At 43.4% G+C, this 17,960-nt stretch overlaps 1 protein-coding gene across 3 annotated transcripts in view; it reads left to right on the forward strand.

The window, feature by feature from the left end:
- Nucleotides 1-17,960, forward strand: part of RNF130 (ring finger protein 130) — a 259,424-nt gene that overhangs the window by 185,574 nt on the left and 55,890 nt on the right. For all 3 annotated transcript variants that reach the window (XM_040440821.1, XM_040440813.1, XM_040440828.1), the window contains exon 6: nt 1,027-1,123. In XM_040440821.1, coding sequence (XP_040296755.1) covers nt 1,027-1,123 — 97 coding nt within the window. The remainder of the gene's footprint in view (nt 1-1,026; nt 1,124-17,960) is intronic.

The following is a 17,960-nucleotide window of genomic DNA, read 5'->3' on the forward strand; positions in this document are numbered from 1 at the left end:
CGCTGGCACTTGAGATGGAGATTTGCAACACTTTCTGCCAAAGGTTACAACTGATAGCTGGAGGTTCTAAAAGTGGTATGTCGTGTGATCAGCTGATCTGTGGGAAGCTGAGGTATTGTCCACACAGCAGCCAACGGTAATGATAACAGTTAACATTACCAAGATAAAAGTTTAGAAAATATAAAAAAATAACAATTCATACTTCAATGCCATTGAGACCTCTGGATAAATCACAGATTTTACAATTTTCTTCATATTTCTGTCTCTCATTGTTGTCCCCTGTCATGAGAAGTGGATGAAGGAAAGTAATGACTGCAAAGGAAGCTTAAACTCATCAATACCACATACTATAATTCTGCATTCTATGGGCAAAAATATAAAAATGACTGTCATTCAGCTCTTTTGAGATGATTAGGGGTAATGTACATGGCCGTTGCCATTTTTGCAGTCCGCAAATTGCGGATCCACAAAACACGAATTCCGGCTGTGTGTATTCTGCATTTTGCCGAAATATCCTACCCTCTATAGAACTGGCCTATCCTTGTTTGGTAAAGGGACAAGAATAGGACGTTCTATTTTTTTTCCAGGGCCACACAACAGACATACTAATGCAGACAGCACACCGGTGTGCTTTCTACATCTTTTGCGGGCCCCGTTGAAGTGAATGGGTCTGCATCCAATCTGCAAAAAATGCGAATCGGGTGTAGACCAAAAATACATTTGTGTTCATTACTCTTAATGTATTGACATATTTTGTAATCTACTATAGTAGCCGGTCTGGACCCAAAGACGGGTGGGGGATTAGTTTATGCATGAAGATAGCCTAGTCTCCTGCTTCCAAAATTCCTATTAACCTGTCGTCAGATGATGTAGAGTGGGGTCTTCATGGCTGCTTCATGGTGGTGGAGCTGGTGGTGGTGTCATAATATCTTCTGTAAGACCGTCAGACAGGCATGCTGAGATAGTAGATTTCTCTTTCAGGGTTTTAAGAAGCAAATATCAAAATGTATTCCTTTTATTTCCTAGGCATGTATTCCACAAGGTGTGCGTGGATCCGTGGCTCAGCGAACACTGCACCTGTCCTATGTGCAAGTTAAACATTTTAAAGGCCTTGGGAATTGTGGTAAGTAGTGTGATAATAACTTAGGAGGTCTCTCATGTTTTAATATTTTGCCCAGTTCTGCACATATAACCATACAGTTGATTTTCTGACATTTTCAGGATGCTAATATATGTCCATTTTCTTGATCTCAAGAAATACGGGGTTTGAACTGAGGTCTGAGTCTTATGTCAGTAGTTTAAAAGCATACCTGGAAAGTCTCCTAATTATGACTGGAGTGTCCAGATTTTCCAGGATATAATTAAATCAAGCTTGCAAAAACAGCAGTAGGAATTTCCTGACTGATTTCACATGGGGCGAGAATTCCGTGCGTACAATTTGTGAGGTGAACGCATTGCACCCGCACTGAATCTGGACCCATTCACTTCAATGGGGCTGTGCAGATGAACTGTGATTTTCACGCATCACTTGTGCGTTGCATGAAAATTGCAGCATGTTCTATATTATGTGTTTTTCACATAGGAATGAATGGATCTGCGTGAAAATCGCAGGCATCCGCAAGCAAGTGCGATTTTCACGCATGGTTGCTAGGAGATGATAGGGATGAAAGCAACCCCGGACCCCATTAAAGTGTATTCCCTGTATTATTTTCTCTTATAACATGGTTATAAGGGAAAATAATAGCCTTCTTAATACAGAAAATGTGGATTGAGGGGTTAAAAAATAAAAAATTAACTCCCCTTATCCAATTGATCGTGCAGCTGGCATGTCTTCTTGCTTCTTCTTTCAGAACCTGCAAAAGGACCTTTGATGACGTAATCGCACTCAACACGTGGTGAGCGCAGTGACGTCAGCGCAGGTCCTGCTGAATAAAGATAGAAATCTTCTATCTTCATTCAGCAGGACCTGCGCTGACATCACCGTGCTCAATCTTAATTCTTCAGGACCTGTGCTGACGTCACCATGCTCACTACTCAAAGGTCCTTTTGCAGGTCCTGAAAGAAGAAGCAAGAAGATGATGCCAGCTGCGCAATCAATTGGATAAGGGGAGTTCATTATTTATTTTTATAACCCCTCAATCACATTTTAGTAAGCATTCTGTATTAAGAATGCTATTATTTTCCCTTATAACCATGTTATAAGGGAAAATAATAAAATGAATATAACACCTAACCTAAACCCAAACTTCAATGAAGAAGTCCGCGTTCGGGTCTGGGTACCACATTCAGTTTTCTCTCACGCGCGTGCAAAATGCATTGCACTCGCGCGGAAAAAACTGAACATTGGAACGCAGTCACAGTCAAAACTGCCAGCAATTGCGTGCCCACTCGCGCGGTTTTCCCGCAATGCACACGCGACGCATCTGGAGAAAATTCGGGACGCCCGTGTGAAAGAGGCCTTAGGGTGGTTCAGGGTTTAACCCATTTTGTTTCTGTTTTTATCTTAGGCATAGCATTAAATTTTAACACAAAAATAGCATAGTTTGACTGCTTTATAGCATCTGACTGAAGCTTTTTTATTCCATTTATTGTTACTGCGTTCTACATCATAGTTAGACTCTGCCTGAAGGAAAATAGAAAATAGGAGTTACTGTGCAAACTAGGACTTTCTTGAATAATATATAAATCAACTTCTAAGTTTGTGTGTTACTTTGACCTCTACAGAATGGATTTTTCTATTTTGATATTCCTCTACAGATTGGATTTTTCTGTTCTTTTTTTCCTCTGGACATAAGTGCCACCAGATGTCTGGAAGTCCTATATCTCCTGCTACTGTGCTGAAAAATTGTTCCCTATAAGATACTACGGTAATGGCCAAGTGCATTAACCTTTAGCCCATAGCCATTTGAACATTTCCATGGCTAATTGACACTATGGAACTAAAGAAACAGTTGTCGGTATAAAGTATAGGTTCACCCAAATGTAAAAGTGTTGGTTATATTTTAAGTCATGGGAAGCTTCCATGTCCATGATGTACTCTTTCGTCGCTATGATCTTGTGAGCACTGCCTCTGCAATTGCAAGATAAGCAACAGCACTGGAGCTGTGGAATCGGTAGTTTAGCTCTTCAGTACCATGATCCTAATTGCAGCACTGTAAAACGCAGCAAAGCCCACTTGGAATTGTTGTTGGTCCCTGCAGCACCACAGATGTCCTGGAATCACTGGTCTTTGGTCACTAGATCTCTGCAGTAATTGCTGTCGTCAGAGCCTGTAGAGTGTTGGGAAGGTCATTGGTTTGTAGTGTGGAGATTCCCATTTTCTGGGCCTTTTGCTTACCAGCCATATATTACAGCTTCTGAATAATAACATCCATCCATCACATGATGAAGAAACGTCCTGAAAATGCTCAAATAGTAGTCACAAACCACTGCCTGCCAATGGCAAATGTGCAGGGCGCTTGTTTCCAGAAGACACTGAACACTGAAATGATTTGTCTTCTCTAATTTTTTCTTCCCCTGGAAACACAATGTGATCTCTCCAGGAGCTTCTGCTTATGTTTATAGGGTGCTTGTTCAGGCCCAGAGAACTCCCCACCTAGAGGATATTACTGCAAGTGGACTCTACGGGATAGAAACAGGATTATAAAGCCAAGTTCAGATGCACAGATTTGTTGCAAAACTGTCGATTTACCACTGGACATCCACAATGGAGTGTCTATAATCACATGTGGATCCTTCCTAATGGTCTGGGACCCCTAGATTTCCAGTGGTATTTGTAGAATGTCTGCATGGTTGGATAGATGGATCTGGTTTGGAGGATTCCAGGAGAACTGCTTCTGTCCAAATGTATAGTATCAAATAATAAAGTGAACCTCATATTTTGAGGTTTGCTATACTGTACGTACATTGAACTCATATTGGCCATGCCATTGACTGAAGTTGTCTACAGAAATGTTTGTGCTTAGTGTAGTTAAAGGTATAGCTGGGTGGCCAGGGGTGCTACCAGAACATGTATTTAGATACAGGGCTGGTACAGCAAGCTGAAGCTTTGCCGGAGGTGAAGGATGGATGTGGTTTTGTCCCATAGTAGATAGTATAAAGTTATATATGTATATATTTATTTATTTATTTATAACCTAGAGAACTACACTTTGTGAATGAAACAGTGACATCATTAATTCAGTCATTGTGCTTCTGTATGGACGACAATGCGCCAGTTCATCGAGGTCGCATCATTAGGGAACGGCTGCTGGAGACTGGGGTACCTCAAATGGAGTGGTCTGCACTTTCTCCAGATCTGAATCCCATTGAAAATCTATAGGATCAGCTGAGTCGCTGTGTAGAGGCTCTTAACTCTGTACCCTAGAACCTCAATGACCTGGTGGCCGCCCTTCAAAAAGAGTGGGATGCTATGCTTTAGCAGACAATAAGTCAACTTGTGAACAGCATGAGACGTCTTTGTCAAGCTGTAATTGATGCTCAAGGCCACATGATAAGTTATTGAGACATTGATATGTTTGTGGGGGTATACCCACCACTGTTGTATGCTTTAGTTTCAATAAATAGTTTGAGATGAGGAAATCACCATTGCATGCTTCTACTTAAATGCCCTACTTTCATGATATAATATCGCTGCAGCGTGAAGTTTTTAAGTTTTCCATAAATTTTATCCGAAAGCCAAATATCCCTACCTTGTAAGTAGTGTGTATGTGTGTGTGTGTGTGTGTGTGTGTGTGTGTGTGTATATATATATATATATATATATATATATATATATGTCTGTTTATTGGCATAGCAACATTCCCCCTGAAGTACATTACATAATCCATAATTTGACCTTACATTTCTATTTCTTCCTAAATGTGGAGCCATTAAGCAAGCTGTCTAATGACTAATGAAGCATGAGAGGAGAAGTAAACCGGTTGAGAGTTAAAACTGGACAGAGAGGCCTAGCAAAATCCAACATTAGCACAGATCCAGCCGCAAAGGCCCTTCAGTGTCTTAAAGTACGCCTGAGAGCTGTGCTTAAGAGCAAAATTATGCAGCACTTCTTCATAAGAGGCAGTAGGACAAGTTGTTTCCTGCAAAGATTAGCAGTCATCTCGATTTACCCTGAAGGATTACTGTGTTCAGTGTGCTTGGAAGAATAGGATTAAATGCCAAGTTCGAGGCCTACAACCCCTGCTAAAAGTCTGAAGAACAGCAGCAGTAGGTTGAAGATGAGTGACATGTACTACACCGGAATGGAATCAATGAAAGCTGAATAGATCCAACGACAGAAAAGACAGTCTCAGCTGTAGTCCTGGGTGTTTTATTTTCTTTTGGCCAATTGTATTCATCTGCCAGTTTGATTTTACCCTTCTGCTTTTCTGGACAGAAATAATGGCGGTGGGTCTATAATACTCATATGCTGAAACTACACCCACTGTGAAGCACACTCGGTGAGAACGCCATTTCACACAAGGTGCTGCAAATGCTTGGTGCATCCTTGGTGGTATGTCATGACAAACAAGCATAGAAGGATCATAAAGTGGCAGTTAGGCAAAGAAGCAAAAGAAGGCAGTACTTTTATGGTTGAATACCATCATACTATGGAATCAGATGGATTGATAAAAAATTAAAATAAATACCCTGTGTTATAAAGAGGTACTGTAGACTCCTATGGGTGCCATATTATGAACAATTTTGAGGCACTATGGAGCTATAATACAGTACTATGATTGAGGACTTAATACCTCCTTTAAAGAGTATAAAAGTTTGTTGGCCATTCCCTTGTTGTTTTCTCCAAGATGATGGAACTAAAAAATAATTAAAGACTCCATTAGAAATCCATCATACAGTATGTTATTGGATATGATCCACCATCTTCCCTTCTATGGTAGCTGGACCAAAAGTGTTTGTCAGGGGCAGACTGGGAACTTAAAGTGGCCCTGGAAAAAAACTAAAACTGGCACCATGTTGTAGGCAGGTCCAAATTGACAGAAGACAGGACCAACGAGTAGGCAGGCCAGCAATACCATAAAAGTTTCCTTGTGAGGTCTATGGCCAGTCCACCTCTGGTGCATATGGCTATAAGCCCGTAGGCCTGCTATGCAGTATTGGAAGTGACAATGCCAAACGTTTTCTAAGCAGCTATCTGAACATTCAGATCATCGTGTTTCAAATCTCTTATATCCTTCTAGTTTAGTACTATATACACACCGCAGCACTTCCAATAGGTGAAAAAAAGTGGGATCCTTTATTCACCCGTGCGACGTTTCGGTCCACTTGCTGGGACCATTTTTAAGCCTGGCTTAAGATCTTGCATTGATGATGGTAGAGTCTGACTGCTGCGCAAAGCCTTCTCCAGCACATCCCAAAGATTCTCAATGGGGTTAAGGTCTGGACTCTGTGGTGCCAATCCATGTGTGAAAATGATGTCTCATGCTCCCTGAACCACTCTTTCACAATTTGAGCCCGATGAATCCTGGCATTGTCCTCTTGGAATATGCCCGTGCCATCAGGGAAGAAAAAATCCATTGATGGAATAACCTGGTCATTCAGTATGTTCAGGTAGTCAGCTGACCTCATTCTTGGAGCAACCCCAGATCATAGCACTGCCCCCACAGGCTTGTACAGTAGGCACTAGGCATGATGGGTGCATCACTTCATCTGCCTCTCTTCTTACCCTGATGCGCCCATCACTCTGGAACAGGGTAAATCTGGACTCATCAGAACACATGACCTTCTTCCATTGCTTCACAGTCCAATCTTTATGCTCCCTAGCAAATCTAAGCCTTTTTTTTTCCGTTTGACTCACTGATTAGTGGTTTTCTTACGGCTACACAGCTGTTCAGTCCCAATCCCTTGAGTTCCCTTCGCATTGTGCATGAGGAAATGCTCTTACTTTCACTATTAAACATAGCCCTGAGTTCTACTGTTGTTTTTCTTCGATTTGATTTCACAAAACGTTTAAGTGATCGCCAGACACGATCATTCAGGATTTTTTCCCCGCCACATTTCTTCCACGAATACGATGGGTCCCCACTATCCTTCAAGTTTTTAATAATGCATTGGACAGTTCTTAACCCAATTTTAGTTGTTTCTGCAATCTCCTTAGATGTTTTCTCTGCTTGATGCATGCCAATGATTTGACCCTTCTCAAACAGACTAACATCTTTTCCACGACCACGAGATGTGTCTTTCGAGATGGTTCTTTTAGAAATGAGAAGCAACTTACTGCACAGTTGGGGTTAAATAACTTATTGGCAGCTGAAAGCTAATCACCCATGCAGTAATTATCCAATAGGAGGCTCATAACTATTTGCCTAGTTAAATTCAGGTGGTGACTTTTTTTTTTGGACAGGCAGTATATCTCTGGGGATTGTTCCAATTCACTGACAGCGAGCAGAGATTGTTAGCATTTTTACAGCCATAAATTTTTTGTATACACTTGAGTTCTGTTTGTAAAATTATTATTTCAGTATAATAGTATTATTTATTTGATTTTATTTTTGTAAAGAAAATTGAAAGTTCCAAGCCAAGTTTTGAGATTTAAAGAGGTTGACCAGGAGTTTGACACTGATGACCTGTCCTCAGGATAGGTGACCAATATCGGATTGGCAGGGGTCCAGCATCCCGCACCCTCACAGATCAACCTGTACCATGTAGGGTCAGCGCTGGATTACACAGCGCCGTCTGTTGTATGGTGGATGGAGCTGGTAAGTGCAGCGCTGCTCCTATTGAACTGAATTCGTGCTGTGTAGTTCCAGTGACGACTTTTAGCATAGAAGCTACACAGATCTGTTATTGATGGCTTCTCCTGAGGATAAGCCGTAAGTACAAAATTCCTAGACATCCCTTCAAGGAGGACAATCCCACAGATGAAATGAGCGCACAAAGTATTCCCCCCTATGATCACGTACAAAAGTACATGTATATTATATTGTCATTTTTTATCCGGGTGTTAAAAAGGTCCATTCAGCCATTTCTTTCCTCTATGTCACCCATTATATCACAAATGCCGGACAGAAGCGCACATTATGCTGTGACGCATCCATCGCTGGCTTGCCTTACATTGCAGGTTTGAACAAAGTCATTGGATGTTTATGAGAAAGCTGAATGTCAGATGTCCTAGGCAGGCTGCTCACATATCAGTCTTAGTACAGCAGTATACAGCAGTAGTAGAGGAACAGACGGCCATACCTGACCACTCAGACAGAAGACACTTGAATCATTGCTCCTCAATATGAATTCTACTGTCCTCTCTCCTGGTGACCTTGGGCATGTTGCTTTACGCTGTTTGCCTCAGGCAGTTCCCTTCTCCAGAGACTCGCAGATCCTGTCTTCTGCACTGAATAGCTTTCCATAGCTATGTAGGAAACCTTTATAACATGCTAGCTACAGTAAGTGCTTCTGTGCTGCACAATTATGTCAAGTATCTAAAAAGAAAATACATTGGGGGAGATTGATCATCTCCCTATGCCAGTTTCTGGTGGAAAAAAGTTGCAAAACCTGTGTCTGAAAATATTTTATATGTGACTAAATCTACACTGCCATCTCCACTTTCTCAGAAGGGGGTAGTGTCAGTAGGCCCGGCACATTTATCTTTACACCAGTTTTCTTCTGTAAATGAAGATTGAACTATACGGCAGCTCAAAGCTGGTGTAGATTTCAGCTTAGGTGCACGGACTTCCGGAGGATAGAGACATGGACTCAACAAGACCTCTAAAGGCTAATAGCAGATCCTTTAAGTCCTGCAAGTGGGGGCAGGGGTCATCATTGGCACTGTGACTACACAGCCCCATGTGTGTTTAGGCACTTTTCTACCACAACCAGCATTAAAAGAGTTTTCCTCTGGATAGGTCATCAGTATCTAATCGGTGGAGGTCCAACACCTCAGCTGTCTGAGAAGGCACTGGCATTCTCTGTTTAAAAACAATTCTGGAGCAACTATTCTTATTACTCTGTCTTGTGCCATCCTTTTGCTATTCTTGCTAGAAGTTTATAGCTAAATGTACATATGGGAGTTACTAGTTGGGTTGTGTATTGGCACAATCTGACACTATCCAGCCAGGCTACCAGTGTCCCCCCCACACACACACTAATAACTCCCATCTGTACCTTTAGCCTTACACTTCTAGCAAGAATTGCTGAAAAATGGCACAACACAGAGTCATAATAAAGCATCCTCCAGAATTGTTATGACACAGAGAATGCAAGTAACTACTAAGACAGTCAGGAGCGGTGAGAGGTCATCTTTAACTACATTTTCATCAATTTGTGCTACAGTAGCTCTTCTATGGGCTAGCCTTCACTCCCCATGATTATCAATGGGTCTTGGGTGGTCATGACCCTGTTGCCCGTTCACTGGTTTTCCTTTTTTGGCCACTATTGGTAGGTATTCGCACACCAGACCCTGTCCCTCAGATCATACAGTTGCCCATTTTTCCTACACTTCAACGGATTAGTTTCAAGAACTGATTGTACACTTGCTGCGTAATATATCCCGCCCATTGATAGGAGATAATAACTGTTCACGTTATCTTTTTACTGGCATGGCTGTTACTTTATATAACAGATTGGTGCCACAATTCTTTGTCTAGTGCAGGCATCCTCAAACTGCGGCCCTCTAGCTGTTGTAAAACTACAACTCCTACAATTCCCTGCTGTAAGCTGATACGTGTAGGCTCTTCGGGCATGCTTGGAGTTGTAGTTTTGCAACAGCTAGAGGGCCGCAGTTTGAGGATGCCTGGTCTAGTGTGGCAACCCATAATTTTTTTTTAAACCAAGTACAGTAATTTTTGTTGGAATATCCGACATACAGTACAGACCAAAAGTTTGGACACACCTTCTCATTCAAAGAGTTTTCTTTATTTTCATGACTATGATGGCATCAAATCTATGAATTAACACATGTGGAATTATATACATAACAAACAAGTGTGAAACAACTGAAAATATGTCATATTCTAGGTTCTTCAAAGTAGCCACCTTTTGCTTTGATTACTGCTTTGCACACTCTTGGCATTCTCTTGATGAGCTTCAAGAGGTAGTCCCCTGAAATGGTCTTCCAACAGTCTTGAAGGAGTTCCCAGAGATGCTTAGCACTTGTTGGCCCTTTTGCCTTCACTCTGCGGTCCAGCTCACCCCAAACCATCTCGATTGGGTTCAGGTCCGGTGACTGTGGAGGCCAGGTCATCTGGCGCAGCACCCCATCACTCTCCTTCATGGTCAAATAGCCCTTACTTTCAAAGTTTTCCCAATTTTTCGGCTGACTGACTGACCTTAATTTCTTAAAGTAATGATGGCCACTCGTTTTTCTTTACTTAGCTGCTTTTTCTTGCCATAATACAAATTCTAACAGTCTATTCAGTAGGACTATCAGCTGTGTATCCACCTGACTTCTCCTCAACGCCACTGATGGTCCCAACCCCATTTATAAGGCAAGAAATCCCACTTATTAAACCTGACAGGGCACACATGTGAAGTGAAAACCATTTCAGGGGACTACCTCTTGAAGCTCATTAAGAGAATGCCAAGAGTGTGCAAAGCAGTAATCAAAGCAAAAGGTGGCTACTTTGAAGAACCTAGAATATGACATATTTTCAGTTGTTTCACACTTGTTTGTTATGTATATAATTCCACATGTGTTAATTTATAGTTTTGATGCCTTCAGTGTGAATCTACAATTTTCATAGTAATGAAAATAAAGAAAACTCTTTGAATGAGAAGGTGTGTCCAAACTTTTGGTCTGTACTGTACATTAAGAAAATGTTCCATGTCATTAGGTGAAATGAATGGAGGGTGGCCGTGCATGCGCAGTGTGCCCTTCTTCACTTTGCAGGCGCTGTTCTAGAGATAGGTGTGGGTCTCACCTCTGGGACCCGGACCTATCAGGCATTGGCATATCCTCAGTGTATCTCAATGTATGAGATGAGCAAACCCCTTCAACAGGGTTAAAGAGATATAACTTCCCATTCAAACTAATGTTAGAATGTTTGCTACCATGAAATTTGTGCCAACCATAGTAGTAAATGTTTGCATGTACTTTATGGCTATCCGACAAAATAGGTGAAATATTTGACATTTTTTTGTAAACTTTGTTGCTAATACTACAGAGCACAGTCCTTAAACCCTTAAGGACAGGGTTCATTTTCACCTTAAGAACCAGGCCATTTTTTGCAGATCTGACCAGTGTCACTTTATGTGTGAATAACTTTAAAACGCTTTTACTTTACCAGGCCATTCTGAGATTGTTTTTTCGTCACATATTTTACTTCGTGACACTGGTAAAATGTAGTAAAAAAAAAAAAAATTTATTTATAAAAAAAATACCAAATTTACCAAAAATTTTGAAAAATAATACTATAATACATAGTAATACCTCCAAAAATAGTTATTAATTTACATTCCCCATATGTCTTCTTCATGTTTGGATCATTTTGGGAATGCAATTTTATTTTTTGGGGACGTTACAAGGCTTAGAAGTTTAGAAGCAAATCTTGAAATTTTTCAGAAATTTTCCAAAACCCACTTTTTAAGGACCAGTTCAGGTCTGAAGTCACTTTGTGAGGCTTACATAATAGAAACCACCTAAAATAACCCAATTTTAGAAACTACAACCCTCAATGTATGCAAAACTGATTTTACAAACTTTGTTAACCCTTTAGGTGTTCCACAAGAGTTATTGGCAAATGGAGATGAAATTTCAGAATTTCAAATTTTTGGGCAAATTTTCATTTTAATCAATTTTTTATAGTAACAAAGCAAGGGTTAACAGCCAAACAAAACTTAATATTTATTGCCCTGATTCTGTAGTTTATAGAAACACCCCATATGTGGTCGTAAACTACTGTACGGGCACACGGCAGGGCGCAGAAGGAAAGGAACACCATATGGTAATGGAAGGCAGATTTTGCTGGACTGGTTTATTTACACAATGTCCCATTTGAAGCCCCCCTGATGAACCCCTAGAGTAGAAACTCCAAAAAAGTGACCCGATTTTGGAAACTACACCCCTCAAGGTATTCAAAACTGATTTTACAAACTTTGTTAACCCTTTAGGTGTTCCACAAGAGTTATTGGCAAATGGAGATGAAATTTTCAGAATTTCAAATTTTTGGGCAAATTTTCATTTTAATCAATTTTTTCCAGTAACAAAGCAAGGGTTAACAGCCAAACAAAACTTAATATTTATTGCCCTAATTTTGTCGTTTACTGTACGGGCACACGGCAGGGCGCAGAAGGAAAGGAACACCATATGGTTTTTGAAAGGCAGATTTTGATGGACTGGTTTATTTACATAATGTCCCATTTGAAGGCCCCCTGAAGCACCCCTAGAGTAGAAACTCCAAAAAAGTGACCTCATTTTGGAAACTACGGGATAAGGTGGCAGTTTTGTTGGGACTATTTCTAGGGTACATAGGATTTTTGGTTGCTCTATATTACATTTTTGTGAGGCAAGGTTACAAAAAATGTAAATTCTGAAATTTCATCTCCATTTGCCAATAACTCTTGTGGAACACCTAAAGGGTTAATAAAGTTTGTAAAATCAGTTTTAAATACCTTGAGGGGTGTAGTTTCTTAGATGGGGTCACTTTTATGGAGTTTCTACTCTAGGGGTGCATCAGCGGAGCTTCAAATGGGACATGGTGTCAAAAAAAACAGTCCAGCAAAATCTGCCTTCCAAAAACTGTATGGCGTTCCTTTCCTTGTGAGCCCTGCCGTTTGGCCATACAGCATTTTACGACCACATATGGGGTGTTTCTGTAAAATACAGAATCGGGGCAATAAATATAGAGTTTTGTTTGACTGTTAACCCTTGCTTTGTTAACGGAAAAAATTTATTAAAATGGAAAATTTGGCAAAAAGTAGCTGTTTTGTCACCGTTTTATAGAGCAGATTCTTACAGACGCGGCGATACCTAATATGTCTACTTTTTTTTAATTTATTTCAGTTTTACACAAAAATATCCTTTTTTGTATCTCCATAGTCTGAGAGTCAATTTTTTTTTAGTTTTTAGCCGATTTTCTTTGGTAGGGGCTAATTTTTTGCGGGATAAGAGTACGGTTTTATTGGCACTATTTTGGGGTGCATATGACTTTTTGATCACTTGCTATTACACTTTTTGTTAAGTAAGGTGAGCAAAAAAATTGCTTTTTTTTTTACATATTTTTTTTTTTTTACTGTGTTCATCTCAGGGGTTAGGTCATGTGTTATTTTTATAGAGCAGATTCTTACGGACGCGGCAATGCCTAATATGTCTACTTTTTTACATTTATTTAGGTTTTACACTATAATATAATATTAAATAATATAATATTAAATAATTTAGTAAAAATTGTTTTAGGCCTCATGCACACGACCGTATTTTTTTGCGGTCCGCAAAGACGGGTTCCGTTTTTCCGTGGTCAGTGACCGTTTTTTCGTCCGTGGGTCTTCCTTGATGTTTGGAGGATCCACGGACATGAAAAAAAAGTCGTTTTGGTGTCCGCCTGGCCGTGCGGAGCCAAACGGATCCGTCCTGAATTACAATGCAAGTCAATGGGGACGGATCCGTTTGACGTTGACACAATATGGTGCAATTTCAAACGGATCCGTCCCCCATTGACTTTCAATGTAAAGTCAGGAGTTAATATACCATAGGATCGGAGTTTTCTCCAATCCGATGGTATATTTTAACTTGAAACGTCCCCATCACCATGGGAACGCCTCTATGTTAGAATATACCGTCTATGTTAGAATGACCTGTCACTTACCAGTAGGAGGAGCTCCCGGCCGGACGCAGACATCGCAGCTCGCAGGTAAGTATAATGGGTCTACAAATTGCTAAGTAACCATGGCAACCGGGACTGCAGTAGCGTCCTGGTTGCCATGGTTACCGATCGGTGCCCCAGCGATTAAACTGGGACTCCGATCGGTACACTCCGCTGCCACCAATGATAGGGGGGAGATTTTAATTAGGAGGGGGGAGGGAGGGGAGAAGGCCCACTGGCCACCAACGAGTTAACTACAAGGGAGGGAGGGGGGCCGGCCACACTGGCCACCAATGAGTTAACTACAGGGGAGGGAGGGGGGGGGGGCCGCACTAGCCACCAATGTGTTAACTACAGGGGGGGGGGGACTGCCCCCTGCTGCCTGGCAGCACCTGCCAGGCAGCAGGGGGCAGTCATGTACACAGTTCTTTTAGTATATTCTAACCTGAAGCGTCCCCATCACCATGGGAACGCCTCTGTGTGCAAATATACTGTCGGTTCTAAGTTTTCACGAAGTGAAAACTCAGCTATGAAAAAGCTTTTATGCAGACGGATCTTCGGATCCGTCTGTATAAAAACTAACCTACGATCACGGACACGGATGCCAATCTTGTGTGCATCCGTGTTCTTTCACGGACCCATTGACTTGAATGGGTCCGTGAACCGTTGTCCGTCAAAAAAATAGGACAGGTCATATTTTTTTGACGGACAGGATACACGGATCACGGTCTCGGCTGCAAAACGGTGCATTTTCCGATTTTTCCACGGACCCATTGAAAGTCAATGGGTCCGTGAAAAAAAAACGGAAAACGGCACAACGGCCACGGATGCACACTACGGTCGTGTGCATGAGGCCTTAGTGTGAGAGCCATATATATTTTTTTTTTGGGCGATTGTCTGTGGCCAAATAGAATTAAAATTGGGGAATGGGATTATAAATTTAGTACTCCATGGAAGTCTGGTACTCCCTGAAGCAACTGTCAATGCAGAGGCCCGGATGATCGGGGCACGTGTCACACTGAGTGGTGGTGTCCTTCCATATCCCCCCTCCTGTGACATACTCTGCACTTTTTTTGGGACCGTCACTTTCCAGTATGGGGGACCACACCTGGAAAATGTTGGCCAGGGACGATCCGGGCGCCTCCGAGGTACTCCGACCTGCTCTTTCCCGGTCAGAAAAGATCAGGGCCTTGAGGACTGCCTCATTGAACTGCAGGAATTTCCCTGTGTTGGCAGCGCTCCGGGACAGCACAAAAGAGTTGTACAAGGCAACCTGTACCAAGTAGACCGCAACTTTTTTGTACCATGCCCGGGTTTTGCGCATGGCGTTATATGGCTTGAGGACTTGATCAGAGAGCTCAACTCCTCCCATATACTGATTGTAGTCGACGATACAATCGGGCTTGAGGACCGTTGCCGCGGTACCTCCCACAGGGACAGGGGTGATACAGTTACCGTGAATTGTGAACAGTACAAGGACTCTTGTCCTTATATTTGACCAACAACAGGTTTCCACTGGTAAGGGCACGGGTCTTACCCCTGGGGATAGGTACCTGGAGGGGGTGGGTAGGGAGGTTGCGTTGATTTTTACGCACGGTCCCACAAGCGGACGTGGATCTGGCGGCAAGGGACTGGAACAAGGGGATACTAGTATAACAATTATCCACGTACAGGTGGTAACCCTTATCTAGCAGTGGGCGCATAAGGTCCCACACAAGTTTCCTGCTAACACCCAGAGTGGGGGGACATTCTGGGGGTTCAATATGGGAATCTCGCCCCTCGTACACACGAAACTTGTAAGTGTACCATTAGGTACTCTCACAAAGTTTGTACAGCTTCACGCCATACCTCGCCGGCTTAGAGGGAACATACTGACGGAAAATGAGTCTCCCTTTGAAAGCAATGAGAGACTCGTCAACAGCGATCTCCCTTACAGGTACATAGGCCTCCAAAAATTTGGCCCTGAAGTGATCGATGACCGACCTGATTTTGTACAGGCGGTCATAGGCAGGATCAGCTCGGGGGGGACATGCTGCATTATCTGCATAATGCAGCCATTCCTGAATGGCCTCAAAACGGGAAAGTGTCATGGCCATACAGTAGAGTGGGGTCTGGTAGAGGACGTCCCCACTCCACTACTGCCTGACACTGGGTTTTTTGACTAGGCCCATGTGCAGCACGAGGCCCCAAAACGTCCTCATCTCGGCTGCACTGACCGGAGTCCAGCCACCAGACCTAGCCAAAAAGGAGCCCGGGTGTTGAGCAATGAACTGTTGGGCGAACAAGTACGTTTGCTCCACCGTCAGATTAACAAAGTGGTCACTAAAAAAAAAAAAAAAGTCATATTCAGTGAAGCCCACTGTGCGAATCTGGATTCCTGGTTGGCCAACAAAGTCATGAATCACTGGCTCAAAATCCTCTGGGGTACACCAGACAAGTTCACCGGTAGGGGGCTCAGGTGGACTTATCTGGTGGGCTGGAAAACTAGTACGAGCCCCAGGGCTGCTCATACTAGTGTGGGTCACGGGGTCCCCTGGCGGCGTCTCCGCCACCTTAAGGGCTCATCACTAGATGATGAGGAGGACGCGGATGACAAGAGGAAAGTGCGGTCATCCTCGTCCTCACTGGGGCTCTCGGAGTCGGAGACAAGCAGGGCGCATGCCTCCTCGGCCGAGAAAGTCTGGCGGGCCATAGGGGAGTGTGTGTAAAACTTTATTTAGTGGGCGTGTGTGTGGGGGAATGGGTGTTCATGTTCCCTTTTTTAAACAAAATTAAAAAAAATAAAAGCCCCAAAAATTTGAAAAACAAACAAACATTCAAACTCGCTGATCAGCGGTGGGGTGGGCGATGCGCTAAGAGTGGCGCCACAGTCAGCGTACGCACACAAAAAAATAAATGTGAGGGCAGGGGGGCAAGTTGCAGCACCCCTGGGGGTCTAGGGTCGCAGTGTGCTGTGGACCCCAGACACAGTCCAAAAAAAACTTTTTTCCCTAAAACTATCCCTCAGTCTCCCTGCCTAATCTATCCTTTCCCTGCGAACTTTTAAGTGCCAGATGGCACTATGGTGGCTCACGTGGGGGTGCTGGGCTCAGAGGTGGACGGACAGGCTCCTCTCTCCTGGCTCCACGGAACCAGTGTGGAGGGGGAGAGCAGAGCTGCCCGTCCAGCCAATAGGATGCGATCCTGAGAGGTGATGTCACCACCTCCTCTCAGGATCTAAGGATGGTAATTGGTGGTGTATTATCACACCACTAATCACGATCCTATTTCGGGTTATCGGGTCACCGGAGACCCGAATGCCCTGGAAACGCAGCAAACCGCAGGTCTGAATTGACCTGCAGTTTGCTGCGATTGCCGATACAAGGGGGTCACAGGACCCCCCTCGGTAGGGGTGCATCGAAATTCCGGCAGCCGAAAATATCGGCCGAAAATGCACCTAATCCACTTCGGCCGATATTGTTACATATCGGCCGAAAATATGGGGTGTGGGATTTGTCACCCACCATCTGCGGGCGGGCGGTTTACTTTGTCACTGCATCTTTATTTTACCTTACAATCGTGACGCTCCAGTAACTAACAACTCTGCAGGCAGAGCGGAGGCCGGCGTAACGTCACTTACTCACGTGACGCGCCTGCTCCACCTCCTTCATTCATAAAGTGGGCGGAGCAGGTGCGTCACGTGAGTAAGTGACGTTACGCCGCCCTCCGCTCTGCCTGCAGAGTTGTTACTGGAGCGTCACGATTGTAAGGTAAAATAAAGATGCAGTGAGTGATGCTGTGAGCAGCAGGGCCGGGGCTGTTATGGGTAGGGGGATCGGTCTATGGTACTGCTATGGGGAGGGGGGATCTGTGCACTGTTATGGGGAAAGGGATCTGTGCACTGTTATGGGGAAAGGGATCTGTGCACTGTTATGGGGAAAGGGATCTGTGCACTGTTATGCCCATAACAGTGCACATATCCCCTTTCCATAACAGTGCACAGATCCCCCTCTCCATAACAGCGCCACCCACAGATCCCCCTCTCCATAACAGCGCCACCTACAGATCCCCCTCTCCATAACAGCGCCACCCACAGATCCCCCTCTCCATAACAGCGCCACCTACAGATCCCCCTCTCCATAACAGCGCCACCCACAGATCCCCCTCTCCATAACAGCGCCACCCACAGATCCCCCTCTCCATAACAGCGCCACCCACAGATCCCCCTCTCCATAACAGAGCCAC

The sequence above is a fragment of the Bufo bufo genome, chromosome 1 (assembly GCF_905171765.1).
Source record: "Bufo bufo chromosome 1, aBufBuf1.1, whole genome shotgun sequence".
NCBI lineage: Eukaryota > Metazoa > Chordata > Amphibia > Anura > Bufonidae > Bufo > Bufo bufo.